Below are 18,459 nucleotides of genomic sequence, written 5' to 3'. Positions count from 1 at the left end.
GTACACATTTCTTGAAAGAAGTTTCACTGAAAAGCTACGTATGTTGTTATTTAAAAAAAATGCATTTATAAAATATCAACAATTATACATGATTATAAAGTCAGGATTACATTCTTCATTCTAGAGACCATAGAATGTTGTTCAATTCAATGCAACTCTTAAAAAAAAACTTCCAGATTTGGAAAGAAATTACAGGGAGTACAATAGTTGACTTCAAGGAATAGAGGCAGTCTTCCCTTGATAAAATGTCCTGATGAACTGTCTTAGATAGTCAACTGGACCATTGACAAGGAGTTTAAACTTTTTATCGGACAAAGGTTTAAACACATAAGTCTTAATCTTTTTGTCAATTACCCAGTAAGTTACCTTAGACATTTCATCAGGTAATAGTCATTATATCAAGAGAAGACAAACTCTATCCTATGAACTTAACTAGTTTACTCGCTGTAACAGTATCTACTTCTCATTCTACATTATTTTCACTGATTTTCTTCTCTGGGATTTGTCTTCATTTGTTTTCATACTTTTGAAAGATTTTATCAATAGGGTGAAATATGGCTAGATGAATGAAGACAAAAATATAAAATTTCATTTGTAGCACATTTACAAGTTTACAGTCAGATGCAAAAAAGGGCACAATGGTTTGTTACATAAATTCCGAAATCTCAGCAAATTCATTTTAACAGGAATGAGCTTAAAAGTGACCATCATACCATCTCCTTTACTGCCACACTAAAATGCATAGATAAAAAGAATGAAAATATGAGTATACAGCACATACATTATTATCAATATGTACATTTGTGACGGTTAACCGAAAGCACTTGGCACTCTACTTATATAAATAAATAAGCACTAATGCACACAAACTATTTACAAAATATTGCAAAGCTTTGACTTTCCTAACATTACAAGTTCTACATATACATATGAATACATTGGAACAATTTAAACAATCATACAGACCTAAAGATTTGGGGGGGGGGGGGGGGTATGTAACCTTAGATGTGGAAGTGGTTGTATCAGGGACATTATGAAGGTATTGCTTGGAAATATGCTTTCTCTGCCTATGTTTGTAAGGCCATATTAATTATTAGATTGTCTTTCATATACTCCCACAAAATCCCCTTCCCAATTTTTATATTGTATTTTTAAAGATTAGAGCCAAAGATCAAAACATTTTTTTCTATCTTCAATTATTCTTGAACGACTTAACTTGAAATGTTGACCAGTATGAGCTTTTTCTCTAATAAAAGAAACAAGATATAAAATTTCTAACTTCAATATAATTTGAGAAATAGATGAGAATTTAAGAGTTAACTTGAGTTGTCCTAAGTGTTTCTGACTGGAGACATGCATTATGCACACCTACAAATTTCTGCAGTATTTTTCTATTTACGTTGTAAAATGGTAACTTAAGCTGTTAAAAAAGATACATGTAATACAACTTTATCTTTGTAAACATATACTGAATGTAAGTTGTAGCATTGCTTACTTTTACACATAGAATAATTTAAAATGGCGCTAACCATATTAAACGAAGCAATTATGGATGGATCAGACATACAATGTTGGAAAATTACAAGAAATAATAACAAGGATCAAGGGAGATATCAAGTCTTTTTCATAAGCGTAAAGTACTGTCATTTTCCAATAGTGTGTGCAGTTATTTTTGTGATATTGGTATTGTAGAGTTATATAAAACTTGAGGATATTCTGTTTGACATTTTGGTATTTCAGTTTGAGAATTGCTATTACAACCAAGTTGCACTTAATACATGATCAAAATGAAGCAATAATTTCTGAATTCCAGAATGGCAATTGTGATCCATCTTTTTCAAGAGAGGGAAATATTATAAACAGGCATTATATAGACTTGAAAGTGAAGTGTACACCAATGATTTGCATAGCAATGTCAAAAAAAATATCAATACCTAGACATATTGACAATAACAGCGAGTGTTATAGTGAACTTCAGAGAACTCAGTTGTTCTTTCTTAGATTAAATGACAATCACCTGATTAATTTCCTGAGGCAATTAACTGGACAATTGACAAGATTTACAATTTCAATTAAACTTTGATTAAAATACCTATTAAACAATACAAATTTCAAACCTCCTTGTTTATTATTACAACTACTTAAGACATTTCATCAGGTTATGGTCATTCAATGAAAGAAAGACAATCTCTATTCCCTGAGGTTAACTATATAACTCGCTATAAGATGTTAGTATCCTGTTTGCTCATCTACAGCTTTGATATAGAAGCAAAAGAAGTTCATCTTAGTAAGATATCATATATATTGCCAGTACACAACGTTAACGGATAGTTTTTTTTCTGTTAAAACAGTTGTACATGTACCCTTCTTTATCACAACAGAGACATGTTCTTTTTTTTTTTTAGAGTTATCTTCCCTAATAGTGCACAATTGTCACAGCAGTTGGTACTGATGAAGATGTATTCTCTGGATAATGTCCCTACAATCCCTGAACACTCGTTTTATATTTTCTGTATCAACAGCACATGTAAAATGTGCATAACAGTGGTGGACAGCATTGTTTTGGTGGCCTCCATGTCTTCCATCGTCAACATTTATACAAATTCTCTGAAAAAAAAAAAAAAGAATGGTAAGTAATTAGATAGACACCCTTGACCAACATAGACACCATATTAAATCTCAGGGACGGCTACGACTGCGGTAGCACGAGAGCCTCGTCGGCCTGACATGGGAAGCTTCCCCTAAGATAGCCTGGTAGCATACGAGACTCGTGTAGGCAAGGCTACGACTGCGGTAGCACGAGAGCCTCGTCGGCCTGACACGGGAAGCTTCCCCTAAGATAGCCTGGTAGCATACGAGACTCGTGTAGGCAAGGCTACGACTGTGGTAGCACGAGAGCCTCGTCGGCCTGACACGGGAAGCTTCCCTGATCTATTTAAGAATAACAAGGATTTCAAAAAGTTGTGAAATCTTTCAAGATCTTTCATGCTAGAAAAATATAGATAGAAAAAAATGGTGGGTCATTTTCCTTGTTTTTGAGATATATGTATAAGCATTTGAAATTTTGGTGGGAAAAGGATTTCTCTGGATTTTCCATAGGTTTTTTTTTATTAGGTTTTATCTTTCAAAAACCATGAAGAAATAATAAGAATTTCATAAAAAGTTCTCAAATAAGACTTTAAGTTGTGTTTAAGAAAATTACGAATAAAAAAAAAGTTGGGGTCACTAGACAAGAAATATTCATGCTATAAAATGGATAAAACCAGAGGAGTAAAAAAATCTGATAAAAATGACTGAACACGAACAGGGAACATCCTAACTGCACACAATACATAAATGCATATTATATACACCAAAATATGGTATTTCTACATTCATTTGGCAGAAGTTCTTCTGTTTCCCACCATATTTTGCATTTTTAATACTCAGATATGCTTTGTTTCAATTCTATTTCATCATCCTACAATGTCTTTTACTGTGAAACCAGTCTAAACAGAAAATGCAAAATTTGTTCATAACATTTTTATCCAAAACTATAAATCATAGCCACTTGATATTTGGTTAGCAACTTCAGTATGAGGTCCCAAATTGTGAAATGCGATTTCAAGTCTTTCTGTTTCAGTTCACTCAGGTTCAAAATATATTCAAAATGAATTTTAACTGACACAAAGGGATTCAAAACATGTCTAGTAGAGAGAGGTTTTCTGTTTATTCAGGGCTCAATTTAGATTTCAATGTATAAGCAACTTGCAATTTATTACAAGGAGATAATAATTCAACCAGATATACATTGATCAAAGTTCCTACTTTCTCTCTTTAATGGATTATCTCTCCTTGAAAGTGTATGAAATTAATATTTTTTATGCTTTCTCACTCATATATGTAAATAAGCATAACCTGTAAATATGTTTCTTTATTAAACTCATTGAATAATTAAGGACATAATGCACTTACAAAGCATAATGAGAGACAGACAAACAATGTGATGGATGGGCAGATTGATAGACGGAGGGACACAAACCTGAACTTGTTTAGAAGGAGTATAGTTAGAACCATTAACTGACTGATCTAACAGCCTATTCTGAAATCTTGTTTGATTTTCTTTTCTAAAAACATTTAACCTTTCTAGTAAATGGGTTTATCATATAGACTCTTATTAGTTAAAATGTCATCTTAAATTTTCTACTTGTATCCATACAAAATGTTAGTGAGAGACATTAGATAATAGTGAGACCTGTATAAACCAAACCCCTTTTGGACTGTAGATTGTTTGGTTCAGACAGGTGTTTGGTTTACCCAGGTTCTAACAACATTTTAACTGATATGTAGGGACTTTAAACAGTTGTTTGGTTTAATGATACTCAGTGTTCACTGTACTTCATCTGCAGATTGAGTTTTATTGAAATAATGAAGTTTTGACAAACAAATTTTCTCTGTCCTACTATTACCTAAAGTGGACTATCAATGCCATGCTTTAAGTCTACATTTGTGGAGATCCTGTCTTATCCGACATCTGTTAATTCCAGAATCTCAGGGGTTGATCCAGCAATTTGAAATGGAATTTTTGGCTATCATATACTCATTTTTGCTGAATTTTGACAGGATACAAAATATTTCAACAAATGGAGTGGGGGGGTGTAAAAATCCAGGAACCCCCAACCCACTTGACCCCCACTGATTTTTGTAACATTTAACACTTTTTGTTTATCCTAACAGAAGAGAAATTAAAAAATTATTTTGGCACATTGGCATAATATAAATTCAGAAGTTATTATCATATTATTTCAATGCAGCAAATCTACTGTTACAGCACATTAAAAATACATGAAATGAACATTAATTTGAACAAGTTCATTTGTAATTAAAAAATCAAATGTTCCAAGCTGGGTGATAGTTTAATGCATAAAATATCTTTAAGTAACATGCTCTTCCACTTCATTTTAAGTAGAAAGCATTCTTTTTCAAGCATCTAAACTGACCTGATTACACTAAATTATTGTGAATCCAGGAAAAAATGGTAAAATATTATTATTTTGCAAAATGTTTATTAATCAGACTTGATATTTAAGGCTATTTGACCATCTTTAAGTCTCCTCTAATACATGTGTATTTGAACAACTTGCATCAGAATGAACCACATCCACTTGTATCAGATTAGACCCCATCCACTGTATGAATTAAAGCAAACATTTGAAAAGAAGATATGTTTGCTATTAGTCTTTCCTGTGTGTGTTATGTGTACCTTTCTGGTAATTAGGATGATCAAGAATTTCAAATCACATAGGACAGTTCACTGGAAACAAGATGTTACATGCTATGTTGTGCTAAGAATACCCCCATTCAACCATGTCTGTCAAATGAAGTTATACTGAATACAGGAAGAAGATAAGCAGAGACACAATTCAAGTCATCAAAGGAACACATTCAAGTATATCTTAAGGAGGTAGACCTAGGGTAAGGGACATAACTCTCAACAATCATAGGAATGTTTGTATTCAGCATTTTACATCAATCTCATGTAAGCATCAAAGTAACTTGGATTGATTTCATTCTGTTTCAAATGAAAGCTTGATTGGCTTTGGTGAAATTGAACCTGATACAAGCATATCACTGATTTCAGAAGTTGTTTCCCTTACCATAAGTTTACCTCCTTAAAATGATCAAGCAGAAAATAAGATGTTTATGTACAACGGGTAATGACTAATGGAATGGTAAAACATAAATTGAAACATTGTATACACTACTTTATCAAACCATTAAAACTAAAAATTGAAAGAGCTAGATGGAAAGAAAGAGATTCTAATAAGACTTGCTCTGAAGGTCTTTAGACCGCAGCTTAAGTAAAACATTGATAAACATGTAACAAATGTCATACACATATTTCATAGATAAGATCTTTACCAATGTCACAGTTGAATTTTGCTCCACAATGGTCTCCATCTCATGCAACACATAGGCTGCATCTATACATAAATATGAAGAAACAAGTCTTGTAAGTATCAAAATTAGAAATCATTGAGATGGAATCCATCTCTGTGGGTCCCACCCTGGTAATTAAGTCCGGACACCAGTTTGTCACCAAAAAAAAAACAAAAAAAAACAGAATATGACCTTGAAGTCATAGTTCAAGGCAATAATCCACTATCCATTGTCTTCAGGTTATCTACCCACATACCAATTATCAAAAGCCCAAATTGAAAGACAAAAAAGATACAGCCCCAACACAACTTTGTCACCAAAAATGCAGGCATTTGACCTTTAGGTCAAAGTTCAAGGTAATAGGCTACTATCCATGGTAAGCAACATTGTCTTTAAGTGATCTACTTACATGCAAAATATCGAAAGCCCACATTGAAAGAAAAAAGTTACAGGCCATGCACAAGTTCGAGGTGCATGGACAGACGCACAGAGTGATCACTATAGAGTAACCACTTCTTTCATGGCAGAGCCCTTATAATTCTCAAAGACTTCATTGTATCATTTGTTCTACAATGGGCAGTTGACCATATACAAATGTGTGTAATTATTTAATCTCGCCCTATTGCTAGGGATAAATGGTCAACTAATGGTAAAACAATGATTAAATGAAGTCTCCTTGAATTATTTCTTATTTGTGGTGGCTTGGTCATGATCTACATAGACCTCCTGTTATTATGATCAAGGTAAGATCATACCTAGTGGAAAATAAACATTGCAAAAAGCATGATCTGTTTATAATCAAGTCAGGTCAAGTACAGCCACAAAATCCCTCAATTTTTTACAGTGAAACCTGTCAAAAACAAACCCTGAATAAACCGCAAATTTGTCTAAACCAGTCATTTTATGAAGTGCCTTCATACAAGTTTCAAGGTATTTTTAACCTGGGTAAAAAGTAAACATGTCTAAATCAAAAATTTTGTTAGGGTCCAAAAGGGTTTATGTTTAGACAGGTTTCAAAGTAAATATTTCTACCATTTATCATCTCCTTGATTTCATTCAAAACACTGTATACACAAGGCGTAAAAAATGAGACAAAACAAAAATATCTTTCTTATAAAAGTTTTAATAGTTTAAGAGTTCAACTGACTTCTTTTATAATGTCCATACATTTTGTTTGTTTAGAGCTGACACAATTACAAAGTGCAACTAAGGGATATGACATCATTTTAAAAAAGTCATAACATACACTACAAGTCAGGTGGATCTTTCACTTTCCACAGTGGCCCCATGATGAGCCAGACTTCCCTTTTGTAACACCATATTAAATTCATATAATGGTTAAGTAATTTCATAATTTAAATAACAAGTGTAGCCCCATGCAACATCAAAAAGCTTTATTTGAAAGTATTTTGTCTCTAAAATTCACCATGGGGGCCGTGTGGAAAGTGTAAAACCCAGCCAAGATGTTGTGTAAGTGCAGTCCTAAAATACAAGTATGACCAGCAATAGCATTTGAAAACCTTACAAATATTTGTACAAATTTATGCCCATTTCAATAAAAAAAAAATAAATATAACAAATCACCAGCAGATCCATTTGAATAAGAAAAGAGGGGGACGGGGTTAGTATGTCGTTACTAAGTCATTATGGAAAGTTAAATAGTAAATGTAGCCAATTCTTCTCAACACATCACTAAGTAAGAAACCCAAGAGGTTACTTTCATTTTCTAAGGCAACATTGGAGAGGATAACTTTATTTGTTGTTAAGTAACTTCTTCATTTTTGTTCTACTGATGACATTAAAGACTTTAAATAGTATTGGTTTTTAGACATAGTCCATATAATCCTTAACATCAACTGCAAAAATAAAAATAAAATATTATTCCTCCAACAATGAAATATGATGTAGAGAAAGCCATGATAGGAATAAAACTTATTTTTTAAAAAAAACTATATCACATGTATATTTACATGTAATCATTGTTTCCTGATTCAAAGATTTCAGCATAATAAAAGTGGATGAAGTAAAACACTAATACAATTGAAGAAAACACAGACTTAAAATGTTTTGCACACAAATTTCTGAATCCATAAAAATACATATGAATTTGATAGTTTATGAAGAACAAGGCTTCACTAATAAAATTGGACATAAATGACATGAAGCTTTCGTCAGAGGAGTTGCCAGGCAAATCAAGTTAAAATTCAAAACTTTGTACATATAGCAGAGAGATCAGATGAGCATAATACGTGGCATCCCCATACCTGCCAATGGTCACAATTTACAGGAAATTTCCTCCATAAGAGCTCCCGAGCTAACGTTTTCAAACATTTACATTTTGCATAAACATTGTAATCTCACAGAGAAGCCAAAAAGACAACACTGAGATAAATTTGAAGACCCCTTGAAAGGTTTTACAGTATACTGAGGCTCCCTTCATCTTTAAAATGGTAAAAAAAAAACAAACATGAGCATTTTGAAATGTTGGCAGGTATGCATCCCCCTATCACAAGTAATGGCGAAATAAATCAAATTGGTATGGGCATTAAACATGCACAAAACACTATCAAGAAACATACTCCTTATATTACTCATATATTTTAGCAAATTGCATGATTGTTTAAATAGGACATTTGATATATAATATATATTTCAACAAAAATGACCTGTAACTAATAAGTTACAGAAACAAAAATCAACCATAGCGATATAATTAATGAAATATCAACCTTAGCATACATCATTCATGATAACAGTAATCTAACAACATCAGGAGTACTCTCTCTCTCTCTGTAATGTGATTGATTTGTAACACAAGGATAGAAACACTTGAATAAAACAGAAGAACAACAAGGTAAGAATGAAATAATTTTCAAAAAATTTAAACCTTTAAACCTTAATTTAACACTTTGTTATAAAACTTAATTTTCAATATTAAGATTTATGTAATTACAGAAGAACTGAAAAGAGGGGTAACTGAAGAAAATAAGTGTACAAAATGAAGATAAACCAGTTTATTTAAATTCAAATTTCAGTTACCAGGTATATTCATTTCACTAAAACTTGAAAACTCTCATCATCTGTCTTAAATTTACAAGTTTATAACTGCCCTTTAGAATTATATAGAATTATTTAACAATATGATAGAAACTATTGCAGAGTGTAACTGCTTATTACTCAAAAAGATGCAAAATACATATAAATCATTTCAGTAATTAATGAATATCACATAGCATTCGCATAAATTTTAAACCCTTACAAGTAAAATGGCATTAAATAGCCAACAAAAAAAAAGCTTAATACAAATTCTTTAATATGTAGAGAGGTAATTGAAGAAAGATTTAAAAAAAAGCAGAGTAAAATTTCAGCCAATCACATTACAAAAACAGTCGTCTCCACCAAATTACCCTAGGCATGCTTATACAGTGTTTTTTTCATGGACACATTTTATACAGATGTGCAAATTGTACATAGACAACACACACGTACATCCTCATCAAACATTACACACACTCGCATACAAATACACACATTTTACATTCAACCACTCCATTAGCATACATACAAATTAATTAGTGAATATTTTCTTAATCATTCAGCCTGGGAAGCCGTAAACGATAGGAAATATTCAGACCCTGTTCCAATATAGAAGCCAAGGCTTTGGACACAGGGTCCTATGTTAACTATTATATGATATTATGAACAACAAACTTCTCTGTATCTAAACTGTAATATGTATGCCTACCATTGACAGCCTTTCCCCACAAACCCGTACTAAATGGTTTCAAAATTCAATTCAGCACTTAATGCTATGGACCAATAATCCTACCAAAATATTTACAATATATTTGAAAACTGGGATCACTTTGCAATACAGGTTCCATTACAGATGTTAAATATATGCTTATTAGAATTTCACTCCCTCAAGTAATGGTAATGTAATTGATAGAATACTTCAGACCACCAGTAAGAAATAATTTTGAGTCAGATATAGCAGGTTTTTTGGACAATACATCATACCAGTTGTTTAATGTAGCTAGGCATTTATATTGTGAAATTTACTATGTCAATTTGGTCACAATAGTTAAAGCAATGTTCTTGCGAGTCAGACAATGAAAACAAATCATACATCCTGGACAGCTGTCTGAAGAAAGCAGAAAAAAACATGATGGCCTTAAACAGATTCCACCTTTCTACTTAAATAAAATTCTTATTGAAATTCTACATTGTGAGACAGCAACATTGTCTTGGATTTCGTCCTCGTTCATAAAGACCACTATATACTTTAAATTTGAAGAAAAGGATAGTTTTAACTCTCCATTCAAGAAGACATCATAAAAAAAAAGTATTTTATTCAATCAATAATATGAGGCCAACCAATTTACTTGGAAGCTGTTATATAATCTAGTTAAAGTGCATTAACTTGAAGTTGATCCCCTATACTGTGAAACTGAAGAAGTAACTAAGCTAAGATACTAAATGACTTCTAATGCTTTAATCTAGCAGTCAAGATAAGCACTTAAAAAGATATCACCATCAGTGGAAAAGTTTACAAACGCAAATTCTAGCATTCTACTGATACAATTCCAGAAATCATGATACCTAATTTTTATGTTAAAATTATTGTTTGATGCCCAGTATTTAGTTAACTTTTTGATACAAGGGCCTTCACTAAATTTTGAAGAAGTTTTTTAAGTACATGTATATAAGTCTTGTAAGAGACCAACCAGTATTTCATTAGCCTCAGACAACTGCTTTATCATGAAAACTGAATCAGCAAAATTACTCTAACGGTAATCAGTGGGAAAAAGTGAATCAGAAACCACTTATTATATACCAAATATCACATACAAAAAATAAATTTATTAAGTTAAAATTCTATCTGAAAAACAGTTGTAAGATTTGAAAAAAAAAACAGAAAATCCTTTTTTGGAAATTCAGACTTCAAATATCAACATATAAAGTATACAATGATTAATACATTTTTTTTCTTAATACAACTTGAAAATCTTAAAGCCTGTTTGAATGCAATTCAAATCCATCATTTTAAACTTATCTCTTATTGGGGGAAAGAATAGATGCAGTTCTAGCCAAAACCATATACCATCAATCACATTTACCTTAACAAGAAATACTAACATAATAATAAATAATATTATATGTGCAGTTGATCCATTTACAGAGCACTAATTTGTAGCACAATTTGGAGAAATCAGCTCTTTTATCGGTATATAAAATAAATGACCCTTTGAATCCTTATTTGTAAAAATTAACAATGTTTTACATAAGAAAACAATTTGTGAAGATTATTTCATTGTTGTTTCTCAAGTTGATCTTAAATGCCGAACTATTTACTACACAGGCAAATATTTTTCACATGAAATTTATGTTAATCAAGCTTCACATGAAATCCATGTGAAATTCACATGAAATTAACATGATTTTCAAGTGAAAGTCACTAAACATGAATTTCATGTTAACATTTCATGTGAATTTCACGTGAAGGCTCCATTCACCCGAAATTCATGTGAACTCTGTCAGTTTATTTGCTCAATTCAGGTGAAAATCATGTGAAATAATTTTGCCTGTGTAACATCAATAACAAGAATTTAAGTGATTGAGAAGTTATTTGGAAGACTTTTCTAATCAATCATAAAAACCCATGTCAACCAACCATTTCTCTTCACTGTTTCAAGACAAAATCATAAAATTACAAATATCAAAGAGATTGTTCCAATCCCTAATGTTTTCTAAAGCTTTACATAGTATTGGTTATCTTGTGGGATATCTCAAAAGTTTCAAACAATGTATTTAAAAATAAACAAGCAACTTGTTTTAAAAAAAAGGCCTAAGACTGAACAGGTCTGTTCCTTCTAAATACTATCTTGGCACACATCCTTCATGAACAACATAAATGGTTACATAGACCTGTATGTAGATGTTTGAATTCAATCCACTCACAGTTAAAATTGATGAAAATTAAGCATATGACACCCATAGGTAGTTTAAACCCTTGCAGTTCATAAAAAACCTCCTTAAGTTCATTTTTCTTTCCATTGCAGTAAATTTAAATCACTTTGGCTGTTTTCATAGCCTTTGTGATTTTAATGCATTCTTTCCTTTAACAACTGGCAGGCATACATACATGATGAAGCTCTTTCTCTACCAATCCTTGATGAGGTTCAACGGTAAGCGATTTCCAATTCCTGTATGTAATCCAAGTTTGTACAGTAATTTATACAATGTACAAGTTGTTTATCTATACACAAGCAATTCTTTTTTTATATCACGCCACAATGTGTATGTTCTGTTTCCACACAGGGAACCAGTTTGCTAAGTTTTGTTATTGAAGATCACAGTAATTCATACTGCCGCAGGTGCATCCTCTGAATAATGTCGCGACAGTCGTTGAATACTCTCCGAATGTTCTCCGTGTCCACAGCACAAGTAAAATGAGGATAGCAGTAGTGTCGTCCCTCGCCACTGGATGTGCTAATCCGCTGAAAAGCCAAAGAAAAATACATGTCACTCAAATTTTAATTGGTAAGTTATTAATGATAAATATTCTTACAAATTATTGACACAAAAATAAGCCATGCAGATTAATTTGGAGTGTTGTTTTAAAAGCAATCTAGTAATCTGCTAGAAAACACAATGCAGCCAAATCACTTGCAATCCATCAAGAGCAAATGGGCATTATTTACATTTTGAATGCTTACTTTCCAATCAATAAATTTCTAGTACCAAATTGAGTCATTCATCTGCAAAAACATATGTACTAAAAATGTTGCCTCATACTACAAAATGAATATGAGCAATGAAAATGCTTCAATATTTGCATGGGTTGTTTCTAGTGAGAGTCAAACAGCTAAATGTTAGTGTGTAGAAAAGCCAGTATTAGCATGTTTCATAAACATTCAGATTTGGGATTCTCCCAACTCCTAAAATACTTGTAAAATCTACCAGATGAGTCTAGGAAGGATTCGAATAAAAATGTGAAATATTTTATGAAAACAGCAAACATGACCAAGGTAAAAGCATACAAAATTAATATCATCTTGAAAACTGGAAATGGTTTTGAAGTTCTTGACAAATTTAACAATAAAAAAAATTTAAGAAATAAGCAATTCAAGCCACAACATCAAAGCTTTGGGAGAATACTGAGAACATCAAAGCTTGGGGAGAATACTGAGAACATCAAAGCTTGGGGAGAATACTGAGTGGTTCTAATACATCATAATAGTTTGGCATTCAAATTAAACGAAATGCTTCACAGAGAACAGCTAAATACGCCAGTAGAAGTTAAACTCTGAACAGATGAGGCAAAAATGAAAATGAAATTCAAGATTAATACAGCTCTCACTTCAGATTGTGAATACTGCAAAAATAACTCAAGTGTAAATGATTATGCTTCACTGTTTCATTTGTAACTTCAGCAATCTTCAATTGAGAACAGTCAATCAATCAGAGATACCCTTTCAAGAGTGGGTTGGACTAATTGGGAATAATGGCAGGTGTATTCATTGAATGAAGAATATAGATTGATACGAAAAGGGATGTTCGTATGGCAATATATCCTAACAAGTACCATATTTTTGGACTACAAGTCAATATTTTTTCAACAAGTTGTCAGCCTCAACTTATCGTCCCCTTTGATTTATGAAAGGATTTTTCAAGAAAAATGTTTTAATTAGATCGTAGAGTCTTCATCAGGTTTTACAGATACACAGAATTGTTTATTTATTAAAGATCTATTTCAATGAAGTAAATTATCAACTGTTCAACTTCTGTTTTGTAGACCACTGAACTTTCAAACCCATTGTTTCTTTGACCTGAGCCTTGGTTCTAGCATTATAAAATGATTTGATAATAATATATTGATTACATTCATTTGTAATTTTGGGTAAACTTGACTTTGTAAAATGAAAGCCGTCAATCAAACCAGCATTCCAAGATAATTGATTAATGCCACTAATTCATTTATGAATGAATATGACTAACCATTTAAATTTATAAAATAAACTTAAGAAGACATATTTACAAAATTCTTTATTTGATCAAGAATTCAAGTTATCGGTCTTTTTATATGCAAATTTATGCCCACTAATGGTATGTCATAACACATATTAGCAGGAACATGGCACAAAGTAAAATCTATAAAAATATAAAAGACATAAATGGCTTATTGTAACTAGAAAAAAAAGGTAACAACTTTTGTTTGTAATTAAAAACACCAAGTTATGATTTTGATTAATTATTAGTTGTAGTTATGACCCAATTATCAGACCTGGGTGCCCACACTTGACATGTTTATAATTTTATACACCTGGTCAACTGAATTGACACAAAATAGAGTAAGAGTAATAAAACTCACGTTGAAATTTAATTTTATTAAAAACATAAATGAACTTAACGATATCATTTAAAGTTATTTTGCTGGAAAGATATGATTGGGAAAAATGCTTATATAGGTAAAAAAAAAAAAAATAGTGTTGAAAAATACAGGTAGGTTTTATGAAAGGAAATGTCACAAAATTGTGCAGTAATTTTTAAGTTCCAGATCAGCCTATCCAAAAGCGAGAAAGTCTTGATTAGCTAATAAAGTTGACAACAGATGTTCTTACATTTAGTATCAGAAACGAAAGAAACCTAACATATATTGTAGAAATATAAGCACAATTACTCGTAAGGATCGTATACACAGAGGATACCATACCATTGCTTGTAAATTATCGGCATAGTCTACAACCAAGATTTATATTGACCAATCAAAATAGTGTTTACTAGAACAAAGAATGCCCACTGTCAACATTTACTGTAATCAATCGATTTGAACGACAAAGTTGTCAGCAATAGCCGTTCACACCTGAGTTTTATTTGCAATAATTCAATGAATGACCAGAATAGAAGCACTCAAGAAACTTAAATACTTGCAATAAGACTTTAAAGACAACATGAAAGGACAAAAGAGGGACAGAAAAAGTGCTTTCTCTCCATCCTAGAATTTGTTTCTGTAGGGTATGATAAACAGAAATCAAAAGCCTAGAATAAAAGAAATCTACAATTCACAATGTCATAATTCAAAATGTAATATTAAAAGGAAGCTTACACTTACTGAAATAAAGTATTCCAATTAAGTTTCATGAAAAATTGCCAGATGCATTTTCAGATACTGCACAAATATGGGAATTCCAATCCCATTCCACAAAAAGAAGTGAAATATATGAAGCTGAAAGGGACCTCACATCCATCAAAAGAAACAACTCCGAGTTACTTCAGAATAATAGTACTGACAAGGGTGACATATAGGAAAACAGAGGTACTTTAGAATAATACCAGCAAGGGTAACAAACAAGACATAGGGGCTTTAGATATGGTACTGTTGAAGTTGTCATTCAATATGAAATCAATATTATAGATACAAATTAGAACAGAGGTATGTCTAACATTAACCCAACATGACAATGACAATGATGAAAACAGAGGAACTTCAATGTAGTACCAACACAGCTGACACAAAGGAAAACAGAGGAACTTCAATGTAGTACCAACACAGCTGACACAAAGGAAAACAGAGGAACTCTAATGTAGTACCAACACAGCTGACACAAAGGAAAACAGAGGAACTTCAATGTAGTACCAACACAGCTGACACAAAGGAAAACTGAGGAACTCTAATGTAGTACCAACACAGCTGACACAAAGGAAAACAGAGGAACTTCAATGTAGTACCAACACAGCTGACACAAAGGAAAACTGAGGAACTCTAATGCAGTGCCAACAAAGTTGACACAAAGGAGAACAAAAGAACTTCATTGTAGTACCAACACAACTGACAAAAAGGAGAGCAGAGGATTTCATGTAGTACCAACAAAATTGACACAAAAGAACAGAGGAACTTCAATGTGGTACCAACACAGTTGACACAAAGGAAAACAGAGAAATTTCAATGTAGTACCAACAAAATTAACATAAATGATTCAATGTGGTACCAACACAGTTGACACAAAGGAGAATAGAGGAACTTCAATGTGGTACCAACACAGTTGACACAAATGAGAACAGAGGAACTTCAATGCAATGGGGGGTCTGGGAAAACATAACTATATCTTAAAGGAATAAAACAGATAAAAGGAAAACACTTGACATATTAAGAGCACTATTCCATAAAACATCTCAGATTCCGCAAAGTCAGGCTTATTCCTTTTCCCCATGAAGCATAAAAAGAAACTTTAACTGTCAGATTTATATGAAAGTATTTAAGTGTAAGCATTTGTAAGAATCAGGCAAACTGGGAAAAATCAGAAACATACAAGTCAAAAACCCACCAATCTGACTATGTAATATCACTGAAAAATACTTTATCTATTTTAAAATAACACCATTAATCTCTGCACCACTGGCTTTGCTCAGAAATATTTAAATGGAATGTTAGAAAAATGAAGTTTTTGACTAGAGTTATCTGCCCTTGAAATGTTTATTTTCAGTGCATTTCGATCAAATTGTAACTCAATGGTCCAGCTGCACGATATGGAAAATCTTGTCTGTTTTCCTAAATTCTGATGGTGCAAATTGTCAAATTACACTATTAAAATGATGGGTCTTTTCATTCCATGTTTCATGTAATGCCTGATTCTTACAGGGACTGACACTTAAAAATAAAATCATAACATTAACATTTTTTACATGTTTTCGTTCTGGACTTTAACAAATGTTAAGTAATGTACTCATGCCTTGAATTGAGGAATGATATTTTCAGAAAAGGTTCATGAAATAAAGCCCATAACTAACCTCTTCTATACATCTTAATCCCGTAATTTGCTAATATAAACAAAAGCAAATGAAAATAAAGAAAATAACATTTCTACTACAGCTACCAACATAATACAACTACTACTACCTTGAAAGTACTTTGAAAGGCTACCAATGTTAACAGAAATGAGAAGACTGTGAACAAAACTCACTAAAATGTACCCCTGAAACCATATGAACAGGATTCAAAAATCTGTTTCCCTCATATGGCACACTTAAGCTTCTGTTAAAATAAAAAGTGGCTGTGATCTGAAGTTGCAATTTAAATTGTAACATAAAAGTAAGAATGGGTGAACTGACAGATGGACATCATCAATATGTACTGCCAGCTTTCAAAGCAGGGGATATAAGAAATGTGAAAATTACACATTTGCCATTGGTATCGCATAAATCAAAGTACTTTCATAGGGTATTTCTAAACAAAATCTTGAAAAAATATAACTACATTTCATTGAACTGAAAAACCTTAAATTCTCTGAACATATGTTTATGAATCTGTTTCATACTGCTGTTCAGTAAACTTTTATCAACCTCAATTAATGCCTCTAAATTACAATCTATAATTGTTCTGTTTTAAGTTGTTAAATGGTATTTTTAAAGTTGTAAAAAAAAATGAAGTAAGGTATGTTTGCCATTTTGCATTCTTGCAAATGCAGGTATGAATTTCTTAAATGCTGGATATTTAGTCATGTTTATTAATAACCAATTCTTACACACCCAAAGAAAAAAGGTAAAGAAAACATTTTTTGAAAGTCAACCATCTGTGTGTAGTTATTGTATCAAGAATTGACCTAATTATTTTCTTCTAGCTTAACGAACAATAGGCTTTAGGGAAAATTTGGTAATTTTTCTAATTTTCTACCTTTATAAAAAAGAATACATTATCTTAGTCCCATGCAGGTTTAAATCTTATAACTGTACTTAAACCAATCACAATTTCATGCATACTCAGCCATAAAATGGAGCAAGAACACCAAATGTAAAAAGAAATGTCAAAATTTCTACCAAGAAGATGTGGTGCAAACTTTTTGACTAAGGTACCTGATGGTAAGAGGTTCATTGGTTTGTAAGACAACCTAGTGCACTAATTATGAAGCAAGTAAACTGGTAGTATGGGTGTTAAGTCTCGACCTCATGACCTAAGGGGTTGGTAAATTTTCCTTTACTTCTGTTGTATAACATAACTTGACAAAAACTGCTTTATGGTCCGAAAATTTTATCAACAGCAACAGTAGCCATTATGAAATGTAAAAAATCTATAAATTATCATAGATATTTCAAAAACAAGACCTATCATTCAATATCACTACCACTACCAGTATACTACCCAAAAATTCTGGGCCCCTGTTATATTGATTGTTGTCTGAATTAATTGAGCAAAAGAAAGCAAACCAAACAATACACTGAATGCTGGTGAAATAAGCTCAATCCACAAAAAATCCATATCTGATTTTAAAAAAATTATGAACATTAAAAAAAATCAACAAAAATTCAACTATGTCTGCCATACAGTTGAAAATTCCAATAAACCCCTTTCCATACTGGGTTCATAAACAAATAAAATAGCCAAAAGTTTGTTGAGTAAATATTTGTCAATATTTATTTTTTCATCATAAAAATAAATTATCTTTTTATTTTTCTAACTTTCACTTAGGTGAAAGGTAAAGTGTACCATATGTTTCTTTTTTCCTCAAGTCATTTGTATGGAAAAATAATATGAGTGGTGCA

The 18,459-nt window shown here is 31.9% G+C and overlaps 1 protein-coding gene across 2 annotated transcripts in view; it reads right to left on the bottom strand.

Moving 5' to 3' along the window:
- Positions 1–2,299: 2,299 nt before the first annotated feature.
- Positions 2,300–18,459, bottom strand: part of LOC148616528 (guanine nucleotide-binding protein G(s) subunit alpha-like) — a 51,077-nt gene continuing 34,917 nt past the window's right edge. Inside the window, exon 11 of one of the 2 annotated variants that reach the window (XM_088583656.1) lies at positions 2,300–2,607. In XM_088583656.1, the coding sequence (XP_088439782.1) occupies positions 2,434–2,607 (174 nt within the window). In that variant the 3' untranslated portion in view covers positions 2,300–2,433. Of the gene's footprint in view, positions 2,608–7,024; positions 12,420–18,459 lie in introns of those variants that run through there. The other variant, XM_088583657.1, reaches the window with a different exon arrangement.

Source organism: Perna viridis, chromosome 5 (genome assembly GCF_037379345.1).
Source record: "Perna viridis isolate PV_CMFRI_1.1 ecotype Kerala chromosome 5, ASM3737934v1, whole genome shotgun sequence".
Classification (NCBI taxonomy): domain Eukaryota; kingdom Metazoa; phylum Mollusca; class Bivalvia; order Mytilida; family Mytilidae; genus Perna; species Perna viridis.
Note: the sequence above shows the minus strand (reverse complement) of the source record. Positions and strands in the feature narration are given on the sequence as shown.